The 12,480-nt window shown below is 43.1% G+C and overlaps 1 protein-coding gene across 1 annotated transcript; it reads right to left on the bottom strand.

Annotated features, from left to right (window-relative positions):
* Positions 1-1,514: 1,514 nt before the first annotated feature.
* Positions 1,515-2,551, bottom strand: LOC120847365 (the record flags this gene model as incomplete). The annotated part of the gene is made up of 1 exon (XM_040219077.3): positions 1,515-2,551. A coding segment is annotated over one exon (930 nt), but the record flags the coding sequence as incomplete, so codon positions are not given.
* Between the last annotated feature and the right edge of the window lie 9,929 nt (positions 2,552-12,480).

The raw sequence follows: 12,480 nt of genomic DNA, 5'->3' as shown, positions 1-12,480 counted from the left end.
GTGCTCCAAGAGTTTGCATGAAACGCTGGTGAGCGAGATGGGACGATAGTTGCTGATTAGTTGGCGATCGCCTGTTTTATGAACGGGTATGACGTTAGCAACTTTCCAATCTGATGGTACTTCAGAGAGTTTAAGAGATTGAGAGAATATGTCACAGAGGAAAGTGGAAGAAATGTGTTTAGTGTTTATTAATACCTTAGAGTTAATTTGGTCATCTCCGGAGCTGGAGGACACCTTTAGTTGATGTATAGCCTTAAGTACTCCAGTACGGTCAATTATGATAGGATCCATGAGAGGGTGAGTGAATTGGCACGAGTCGGGAATATTTAGTAAGTCCTCGTTAGTAAAGATGGAGCAGAAGAAATTATTAATAGCAAGAGCGCCGTGTTTATCAGATAGCGGAAGTCCGTCGTCATCTACAAATTGCAAAGGAAGTGAAAGTGCCGGATTGATTATTTTCCAAAACTTCTTTGGTTTCGTGGTTAGTATGTTGGGGAGGTCGATACTATAGAATTTGGTTTTGGCGTGATTTATTGCTGATTTATAAGCCCTAGCGCATTCGTAGTAGATGTTCCAAGAAGCCGTAGTGTTGACAGCCTTAGTCCGCTTATAGAGTCTTTTTTTCCTATTGGATTGACTATGAATTGTTTTATTGTACCAAGGGTTAGTGTTGTCAGATATAATACGGGTCAGTGGAATAAAGCGTTCGATTAGGTAGATCATTTTATCTTTGAATAAAGTCCAGTTTTCATTAACCGTTCTTTCCCAGAAGTTAACTGAGAAAGTATGATAAAAATCTTCGAGGTTTGAGTTGATTGATGCGTAATCAGCTCTCGCGTAATTGCGAATGAATTTGCAGTAATGTGATCTATGAGGAGCAGAGAGAGAGAGAGTTAAATCGATGACGAGATGGTCACTAATGCCGGGTAAGTATGTGATGTTACTGAAGAGTGAGGGGTCTTGCCTTAAGCACAAGTCGAGTATATTGCTACAGTGATTAGTAATCCTAGTAGGCTGAGTGATAACATTTGTAAAGTTGAAATCTAAACAAAAGTCTACAAATTCTTGAGACAATGCGCAACTAGAAGAGAGGGCAGACCAGTCAACGTTCGGGTAATTGAAGTCACCAAAGAGAGTAACAAAGGCGTTAGGGTATTTAGTGGTGATTTCAGAAACACACTTATATAGCTTGTTAACAAATTCTTTATCACTATCTGGCGGTCTATAGCACACAGCCACTATTACGGGGGGCGTCGTAGCGACGTACACAAATACAACTTCTAAGTCAGTAAGAATCGGTATAACCCGGGACGGAATTTGATTATTTATAGCTAAAAGCACACCACCCCCCCCTCCTACCGGATCTATCACACCTATACACACGAAAATTTGGACACAAAGGAAAAAGTTCAGAATCGGATATATCGGGGCTTAGCCACGTCTCGGTAAGCACAAGGAAATCTGCGCTGCATGCCTCAACCAAGGAAATCACATCATCTCTTTTTGGTATCAAGCTTCTAATATTAGTAAATAAAATAGAATGATAAGAAGGTTTGTTACAGATATCACGGCGTTTTGCAGGTTGATTGGGTGACGAAAAACGAAATGAACGCTGGCATTGCTATGCACTTTTTTCCTTCACGGCACCAAGAGCGGCGTCATATACATAACACTTATTATCTAAAAACAGCTTATCGTGACGCAGCTTGTAAGTCGTGCCTTTAGGCTTGGCAAAATCAAGAAGGTGACGGCGCGCAAGTCGGACAGAAATGGGAAAATCTTCACTGATGGCTACACGTGTCCCTTTGAGCTTAAATGCCGATGAAAGAATGCCCTCTTTATCCTTAAATGATGAAAACTTCACAATTATAGGGCGACATTTTTGTGGATTGAACGCTCCCAAGCGGTGCGCTCTTTCAATTTTGCTTGATTCGATATTCACGCCTAGGTTACCGGAACACAGGCCGGTTACCAAGCCCTCGGACTGGGCCCACGTTTCCCTATCGGTGTCAGTGACGCCAAAAAATAGAAGGTTGTTACGACGGGATCTGCCCTCCGCGTCGTCACAACGGGTTTTCAGCTGCGAAAGTTCGTTTAGAGCTGTAGTAAGCTGAGGTTCGGTAGGTGTGACGTTACTGATTTCCTTCTGCTTTAGTAAGTCAAGTTCAGTTGTTAGGTTGTTAACGCGTTCTTCTAGAGCGGAAGCAGATTTTTCGCTTTCTATATTTTTCTGTGTTAGTAGGTTTACCTCTTGTTGCAGAAGAGCAAGACTACTCTGAAGTTTCGCGACCGTCTGCACAAGCGCAAGGAATTCATCCTCTTGTTGCTTGCTCATAGGGCCTGGGTTCTTCTCTACATCCCCACACAATAAAAGCAACAAAGCTCTGAAAGATTCAATACACGCTCTAAAAGATTCAATGAAAGCTCCGGGGCATGGAAGCACAACTAGGCAAACGTAATTCGACCTAAAACAGTGGCAAGGTTTACGACTACTAACCTGCGGCAAGACGAAAAACATAAGCCACCTCATCGCTGCAAAGCTTCCATGCCCACTGGCGGGCTGTAGCCGGGGGGGTCCCTTTGTAGGCGCTTCCGTTGATGTCGCTGTTGATGGCATAGCACGAGCGAGGTCCTCTGTGATCTTGATCCCAGCGGGCAAGACTGTGGTCGACGAGCGCGTGGCGGATGGTAGCTCGCGGTCCGTAAACCGGAGCAAAGCTGCGCCGTGGCTTTGCTCCGGTTAGCGTGGCACATATTTCTTTATAAAACATACATATCGCTGTAATGCATAAAAAGATAGCCTAAACCTTCATTGAAGCACACCGAACAATATAGAAGCAATTTTGTATTCCAAGTCAACAAATTACCAGAGTATACCGCGCAGTGGAGTTTGGAGAGAAATATAATTTTGGGGGGTTGGTTTTATGTCGGTACTTCATCAAATAATTTGTTTACATCATACTGAACACTTAATTTTGTTTAAACCACACTACACACCTCGTAGAGAAGTTATGCTTGCACACTGAAGACAAAAGGTCCGCCCACGACTAGAAAAAAACACGAGAGTGGTTCAGTCGTTATGCAGAATATTTTTACATTAGAAGCACGTTTGAATAGAATGTACTCTCGAAAGTTAGACTGGCCTTCATGTTATTCCAAGTACTGCACTGATCTTGGTAGATGAAATATAGCGAGCAATCATAAACTTGTTTGCATCAGGCACGCGTAGGTAATAAGCTAAAGTACCAATCCCTTAATGTCCTCACACTTACTAAATAGCAATTGCTTTTAATAAAAGTATTTATTTATAACTAAAAAAAAACTTCGCCAACTTTTTGTTTTTTTGTAAGACACCTAAATTATTTTTATTGCTTTAATGATTTAATGCTTAGAGCTTTTAAAGGGACAACGATATCGAAAAACTTAATCATATAAAAATATTCAATAGAGCAACCTTATGCCTATTTCAAACGCCAAAGCTACTCAAGTTTTAGGCACAGTCATTATGAAACTACGGGTCTTGACCGGGTTCGACATTGTACGTGCGTTGATTGTCAAGAAAGCAGTTGATAACGTCCAAAGCCCTAAAACTACTATTTTTAAGATGGTACATGCCCAACGTTGGTGTTTCCTACTTTGTACTTATCGACTCATGCAAAGCAGCGTTGTTTCCGATAAGCGCTAGCCGCTGCGTCTTTCACTCTAGATACTGAATGCGTTGGGAGAATTAGAGCCATCTGATGTTGGCAGCCGACCTTTGTTTTCTCCCCCCTCCAAAAAAAAAACTTAAATTCGAAAGAAAAAGAAAAAAGAAACGACGCAGGAGAAGGTTTGAGGCCGATACAAATAAACGCGAAATTTGGTACCATCAATCATGCACACTGTCGTTGGGGGAAATCTTTACTCTCCCGACAGTAGCCAGTTTGCACTTACTCAGCAAGTCACCATTTATGCTCGTGTGAATCACGCTCTCTCCTTATGCCATGTCCAGTGACATGAAAACTTGAGGGCCTTACATATACGGTTTCGTGTACAGGGAGATGAGACCACCAGAGGCCCCCTTCGATGCGGCTGCTACTAATGACAAGGAAAGTGCCAGCGTTAGCCACGCGGCGTGGAGGACACTTTACATAAAAATGACTTTGACGGGAAAATGACCGCGCTGACATAATAATTTTTTTTTGTTTAACTCTAACAAAAAGTGTAGATCAGAAAGACGGGTTTTTTTATTAACTCTTAAGAAGCAACGCAAAAAACACAGGCAAAATCTGGAAAAAGTTGTCAAAGCGTGTGACATATAACCTCTTTTTACTATATTTTTGCCAATTTGGTGCAAGTAATTATTTAAAAATCATAGTCACTGAAAGGTAAGACAATCATATCGTTTAGCAACCCATGATATTTCACCATTAACCAATAAGACTGCGATCAACGAATCGCCAATCTAGAAGCGTGAACAAAATAAGTCTCAGCTTGCGGTTCTTAGGCTGGCAGTCGCATAGACCAATCTTCAACGTTATTAGTTTAATTTTTTTCGCGTCTGTAACTCTTATGTCTCGCTGATAATGTCAATTTTATTTACCGTAAAAACCCGATGCAGCACTTCTCCTAAATTCCCGGGCTAACTCTAGAAGAGACACACACACAAAAGACAATTCCTCTTAGTTTCCCTAATTCAAGCAAAAACACGTAGCCAGAGATGGTGAAGGTCCTTTGGGGAGGACAAGGGCTTATATGAAAGAACACAGGGCGCGAACAAAACGGTCAGGCAAGCAGCACGTCAGAGACTTCAAATAGCAAAGCCAGACAAATAAAGGCTTCCGTAAGTGAAAAAAAAGAAAAAATCCCCTCGAATAATAGCAGTGGACACGAACGTGTGCGCACACCAGAGCCACGAAGGGCGAAAAAGAAGCAAAAAAACAATGCCCAGTAAAAATTATAGCGAAGGAAGCCAAGCCGCTGGGAAAACTAATTTCGGGATCGGTAGCGTTCCCGTTGTCGTTCGCTTAGCGGCAGACCCATTCGGTTAGGCTTCGACCCAGGAGGCCGCCATCCTTTAAAGAGGAACCGTAATAGCATTGCACCAGAGAAGCGATAAAAAAAGCTTCGAACTCCGACTTTCGGCTTCCGGCCGTCAGACGATTCATTCGTATCATCTGTCCCAAAAAACCGATGCGGTCTAGTCACGAAACCTTCACTTCGATGAACTATATGCTCCGTTCGGTTGGACCCCTCTTGTTAAGTTGAATGAGCGCTTCGCTCTTCCTACGTGTACTGAGTTTGGCACGGCATCCTGCTCCGTCGCCGTTGTTCGCTTGGACGACAGCTTGGGCCGCTTCGGCTTACACGTCGTTCCGGGTTGGTTCTGGGAAGGGTGCAGCAAGGGACATGTCAATCAATATTGACGCTTTTCTTACGTTGTCGGCGAGCTTCCAGTTTCTTCGCCTCCGAATTCGCTCGTGTGTTACAATGACGGCCACGGAATTCATTGTCGAGGATATGTTTCGGAATCGAACTTAGTCTCCAACAAATAGAGAGAACGGTCTGCCTTTCGGGAAAAAAAAATAATTTGAACTCGCTTCGTGTAAGGATATACAAATATAATCTTTGGTTCTTCTTCTCCATGAAGAGAGAAGTAAAGTGCAGAAAGAAATAGAAATTTGTGGTTGCATTTCTTGTTCTTTTTGGGAATCGTAGTTGGTGTAGGTTGTACCGGGGGTTCTGTGATTTTGAAGTTTCTTTTTCGTCAAATTCGGAAGGTGTTTTTCGGAGTTTATTTCTAGCAGAAAGTTCGGAGTTCATCGGAGTTTATTTTTGTTTGATTCCCAGTTCTCCGAAACTCAAACCTTAATTTCTCAGTACTTCTTATTAAAATAAATAAATAATATCCGAGTGTAAATGTATGCTGAACAATAAAAAAAGCGATAGGATCAATTAATTTTTTCTTCGGTTGTATTTGGCGCTGCTGCCATTACTACTGGCAATACTACTTTGTCTTCCGGCAAAAATTGCAGACCAGTGTTGCTCGAATACATTTTGATACCTTAATAATAATAAACTCCTGGGGGTAATCGCTGGGAAGCTTGTATTCATTCCATACTATTCTATGAACCCACCGCGCGGCCGCGCGAGGTAGTGCGGTAAAGAATGTAATAGAGAAGTTTCAAATATCCCTCTTCCCCACTTTATGCAATCTCGATTGTCCATAGCTTTCACTGTTGCAAAAAGGCAACCTTTCCTTCCCCTAAAGCACAAACAGTCTGACCCTAACTGGAAACATAAACAGTGACTTTTGTCGTGACCCGAAAGTAACCTGATATTCTGACCGAAATTTTAAACAAAGGTGGCATTTTTCCAGGACCATTGAATCTACGTGGGGATCGAACCATTAACCGTAAAACACTTTTATGTGTACGTGCGTGTGTGTGTGTGTGGGGGGGGGGATTGGCACAGTGAAATTCGAAGGTTATCGAATAAATACGAATTGACTAAAATTTTCTCGGCCTGTGTTTTCGGAGTTTTCGGATTTATCCGAGAACGCGGAACACTAGCTATATCACATAACAGGTTTGGTCAGGTCTGCCCGGACTACCAGCCCTGTTATAAATCGTGTTTTATTGGAAGATCGCCATTCTATATCAGGACCGTTAACTTCCGCAATGTACAGTGCTTGCATACTAACGCTATTTGATAAGCAAACCTTTTAATACCAAATTTTATGCAACTATAACAGGCTTGTTTCTACAAACGTAAAATATGTGCTATGAATGCCTGTTGTAATCCGAATAAGACTGTCGAGAGGGCTTCGGAATCATGGTTTCCCAGGGCCTCTATATATAGTTATAGTATTGTTCAAGTTGGTTTCAATGCAAATGGAGAGTTGCCCTCGGCACGTTCTTATGGTAACAGACCCGAATATCAATTTGGACCCATCCACTAGAAGTCGATTTTGAGTGCCGTTATGATTCATTACATTAGTTGTGTACGGGTTCTTGGCAGGTTGGAAATGCACCCAGTTAATGGTTCATAGCTCTGCACTTCTTTTGGGCATCCAATGCAATTATTATTTTTTTTGATCTATGAATGACAGTTTGGTTTACACATAATAAAGCATTAATAATCCTTAGATTAACGCAATGATGACTAGACCATTCTCGATTTTTTTCACAATAAAAGCAGTTGGTATTAAAAGAATCCAAGAAACCGTTACAATTGCTTAGACCCTAGTGTCAAAGCAAATGCAATTTCCTATGCCGGCGCGAGGAACTGTTATTCGAACCTAACCAATACATACTAATCATGACCCTTCTTCCATAAACTAAAGAGTATAGAAAGTGATGGCATCACCTTTTCGCTTCTTCTAAGTTCCAGGGCTTCTCCGAGCGATTGTTATTGTCTTGAGTGGATAGTTTACGTTGTGTGTTGACATCTTATTTCCCCCCCCCCCCAAAAAAAAAAAATAAAGTTCAAGTCGCTAGAGTACTCAATTGAGTAGCGTAGGTAGGTATAGATTACCTCGACGGTGATGTGTGCTGCCCTCTCCGAAAGCTCGCTCAATTGAATTTCGCTAAAATTAAGTTTTTAACCGAAGCGAATACGAACGAGCGGCGAAGAGGGGAAGGGGGGGGGGGGGTTACGTTTTATTTAATTAAGCGAGTTTGAACCTTACCCGTGGCATCAGCGGGCAGAGAAATGAAGATAGACTACTTCTTTCTGTCAAGAACAGCTTTTTTTTCCCGTGGAATTATTTAAACAAGCACTTCCTGGTGTACTTTTTAGGGTCACCAAAATAATTTCTTTTGCTCGCGTCATGAACTGGTCTTGAGAAAAAAGTGAGTGTACAAAAAACAAAACTTAGTGGCTAGATGTCATTTGGCTCCCCCACCTTATACTAGAGTTCCACCATAATTAAAAATGTGTAGGAGCTCAGCAAACAAAAATGATGAAAATAAACTTTGGTCGAAGAACATGAAAAACGCTTATGTAAATAACTGTTCCGAATTGTACTTCGATTTGCTTTCCTTCTTCCACTCTAACAAATTTACTTTTTCAAACGAACCACTGAAGGCGTTTCTAACTTATTTTAAACTTGAACTATCCACACGGGGAGTGGCATGCGGGATTCTAGCAATGCAATAAAAAAGTTTATTAAAATGAAATATCTGGATAACGTGAATGGCAAAATAAATGCAGACTTTTGAGCATTTGTTTTTGTGTGGGCGCTACTGAAATAAATTAATAGAAAACCGAAACAAGTAAAACTATCCACCCCGAGTGATGTTCGTTATTTTAAAAGAAACCGGAAGTCTGCATACAGTTATGAGAATATGAACGACCCGCTGATTTACGGAAGCACGCGATACAAAGCACAGAAAAGCAGTAATGTGTACTTTTTAACCAAGTCTTGCTTCTGGACTGCAATAAGGTCCCTCTTCCAACCACGTCAGAATAACGTCACTAAACACCCTTTTTTCAAACTGATTAGTGCTCCATTCATAATAACGCTTTGTTTCTGTTTTTTGTGGCATTGTTTTAAGAAGGAGCATACAGTTGTCTCGGGTCTGACTGAACAGCGAATATATATCCTAAAATTTCAGTTAAAAACTCTCAGATGGACCCGCGAGGAAGTTTGGAGGTTCTAAACTTTTAGGCAGACATTGAGATACAATTGCGCCCTCAGTTCCTTCATTAAAAGCACAGAGTTCAGCATAATAAAAAAAATACTATTAAGGGTTCCTGCCCGTTCGGTTCGCTAATAAAGTTTGAAAGACGCGATTGACAAACATTCTGCTTCAACGCACCACCAATATCAAAAGTTGAACGTGTGAGGGCAACTGCTACGGATGGTCTGCAAGTCACGTGGTGAATTAATGCAGGTAAACAATTGTAAGCAACAAGTTCGGCCCTATACCATCTTGCTTCTAATAGTATACTTACAAGATGGGTTACCATAGAACTTGATAAGGTGAAAACGACAAGAACGATCATGAGTTCTCCCTCCCTTAGCATTGGCTACCTGCCCTCGACTATGTTTCCGCGCGGCGGAAGGCGCGGAGTGCATGCAGCAGGAGCGGCGTTCCGAAAACATGCCCTGCCGTTCTCAGTCTATCCGTTATTATACACCTTGCCGGCGCTTATCATCTAGGCGATATTGCCGAGTCACTGGGCTGTGAACGCATGCGCGACGTTTTCTAGAGTTCGTGGAAGTGTGCTACAGCGCGCGCTCAGAACGCCTTTCACAACCCAGGAGACAATGATAGCAGCGCCGCCAAAATCCATTTTCCACCATTTACGTAGCGTACAGTGGTGGAGAGAGCCAACGAAGCCACAAGAGCGTCGACCAAGGAAGCTACCCATGCGCGCGTCATGCTGGTGGCGAGAGGAACCACGCGAGCCGGGCGCCGGCCGGTTGCGATATTAGCGGCTATCAACAATCCGACTATGCCCCCTTGACAGGCTTGATAGCGCTACCGTATTTTAAATTATTTGCCGCTGGACGTTGATAGCCGCTAATCTCGCACCCGGCTGGCGACCGACTCGCGTGTTTTCTCTCGCCGCCAGCATGACGAGTGTGGGTAGCTTCAAACCGCGCGCTTGTGTGGCTTCGTTGTCTCTTTTGACCACTGTGCGAACATCGAGAGTGAAATGAGTTCACCAAGCTGACGTCATTGAGCCCACGTTATTTGTGCGTTAAAAAATGGGAATATGCTGATAAATGTAACAAGGCTTAAGTCATGCTGCCTTTTAATTTCACGTAAAAAAAAAAGATGTACCTAAAAGCATTGCGGTGTGAGCATCGACCACCGCGGGAAATGTGGTACGCGCTACAGTGAAAAAGGCGGATGTCCTAACTCGTAGGAACATGTTTTTTGTTTGTTTGGTCTTTTAAATCAAATACATAGCTGACTTCAGTGTTCCGCATCAAAAGAGCACCAAAGTAAAACCGGCATATAATACAATGAGGTTCTGCACAGTCTTAATATATTCATACAAAAGCTCCGAAGAGCAACTTGTGCGGAGAGCAAGTCGTCAGCTTCTTGCGCAGGAGTTGCGGTGATGTCAACACGGCGCCGATCTTTGATTGGCTCTGACTGGCCGATAGTGGGCAGACCTCAGGTCAGCTTGCTTTGAGGCCTACTAACCATCCTTCAATCAGACTCAATCAAGCGCGGCGTTCTGGCGTCACAAACAACCCCTGCAAAAGAAGCAGAACAACTTGCGCTCGGCGTTGTCTTTGTCACTACCTGAGAAAGCCCTACACCAAAAAGAACGAAGCAATGTAACGAGAAACAGTTACAACAATGCGGAAGTGTAAGAGGCGCACTTACTTAGACTGAACAGGAGGCTCGTGTTCCTCAGCTTGTTCGGCTCTCTAACCCTTCCCAACCAATTTGTTCGCTAGGAACGGTACTCGAGGAGCGTCGGCTAAGACCGTCCGTCTACCAAACCCTCGAGGAACGCCAGCGACAGTTCGGTGTCTGACGTGCAGCCAATGAAAAGAAACGGCGCTTCGGTCTTGTTTGGTGTCCGTCTTTATTGAGGTGGCATTTTTGTAGCACTTTACGCACGGCTGAAGCCCCTATCGGACATCGATCCCCGAAAAACAGCGTCGCCGTGCCTCCTAGAGATTCCGGGGTCCTTTTTGTTAACCGTATAAAATGGCGGAAAAAAAGACAGAAACACGAAGTAAACGGAACAAAGCGCTTGTCCGGTTTGCTTCGTATTCCTTTCTTGTTTTCGCTGTTTTATTTGGATAACTAAGAAGAGCCCACTAGCCCAGCAACGTACCTTACTAGACTTTTCTTTTGTGTTCCCCGCAGAGGGAATGGGATGCCAAACAATTGGGAGCCAAGCCGACTTCGTCTAAGACACTGCATCATGATCTTTTTTATTCCGCGAACCGCATTCGAGTCCACAGACAGTATTTATGCTGTATTGTTTTCCTTGCGGTGACAAATATTTATTGGCGGTTTGAGGGGGGCGGGTGGGAGGGGGGGGGGGGGACTAATTAACATGCTATTTAAAAAAATGTTGAAGGGGTGTCAAGGGGAAGGAGGTATATAGATTCTAAAGAGCTCGGGTCTACGCTGCGCTCGGCTCTATTTCGCGTTTTTATTACAATGTATTTAATTTATTTATAGTCCATTTGTCGAAACATTATTATATATACACCTCGGGGGAAAACTGCAGCATGTATGACTGACTAAGCACCCTTCAATCGTTTGCATGACAACACACTGCAAAGTTCTTGCGAAATCACGCGCTTGACCGTGGAACTCCGGGATATTTTAACAGATCATATTTAGTGCAACAATACATTTTCTTTCGTATTACACATATCTCCCATCGTTTTATGTTGAAATGCATGCCTCTAGCAATTATTGCGGGGCGTTCTCCTACACTTTGTTTTTATATCGTGAGTTTTTATTAAATAAAGCGTTCTTGAAAGGTAGTCGCATAATATCGTAAAATTTCAAGACTTTTAAGGGCTGTGTAGACTACAAAATACGCACAAATTTTACAAATATGCAACCTGAGTAACAATCTAGAAATGAAAATTGTAGGTTATTGGACGACTGTGGTATAAACATTTGATTCTAAATTGGTGAAAGATACAGCGTTCACTATTCTTGTCAACAAAATAATTCTTAAAGAGATCTTAAAGTACTCTACGTTTTTACTGTACATAGTTTTAGTGCTGTCTTCATCTGAAATATGGGTAAATATTTACAAAATTTAATCGCCTAGCTATCGCGAAGTTATCGCAACTAAAATTCTATATTATTTAAAACACAAAGAAGCCAGACAGCACGACTGCGTGACCTAGGCTTCGCTGATATACGCGGGGCACAAAAAACCTAAATAATATAATACACTTTTATGATTAGATCACACGGGTGCAATGTTTATATCTGTCGTGTAATAAAACTTTAATTGAAAGTACACTCCCCTGCAACACGAAAGGCCCACTGGAAGCTTGTAGCCGAGTCGGTGGCTGGAAGGGCCGGTGCGCGCGCGCCAGGAGATTCCATTCTGCTTTAAGGGGGGAGGGGGGGGGTCGTTTACTTTGTGCGCAACCGGGTGTGAACGCGTTCACCAGTTTTTGGGTTCGGTTGAGCGGAATAGCACAGCGTCAGGTCCAGAGATTTGGTCAGGAAGGCCCAAAGGGGGGGGGGGGGGGGGGGGGGGGGGGTAAGCATAGTCAGCACTGTTTTTTTTTTTGTTTTTTTTTTAACGCGAGAACCTAACGGCGCGTTCACACTGGCAAGGCGCAGCTATCGCGCTACTACTTATTTCGCAAAAGCGACAGTCGCAAATCACAAAAGTGAGCAGGTTTGGAGCAGTCGCTTCGAGACCCATTTCCGCGACCGTTTGCCGAGTCACCCAGCGGCTGAATAATCAGCGGCGCCTCCGGAGGGACGTGAGGTGCGCTAAGAGTTAGTTTACATTCGGCACTCCAAATTTCTGTGGGAGAAACAG

The sequence above is a fragment of the Ixodes scapularis genome, unplaced genomic scaffold (assembly GCF_016920785.2).
Source record: "Ixodes scapularis isolate PalLabHiFi unplaced genomic scaffold, ASM1692078v2 PGA_scaffold0__279_contigs__length_252992795, whole genome shotgun sequence".
NCBI classification, from domain to species: Eukaryota; Metazoa; Arthropoda; class Arachnida; order Ixodida; family Ixodidae; genus Ixodes; species Ixodes scapularis.
This window is presented reverse-complemented; position numbering and strand designations above follow the sequence as displayed.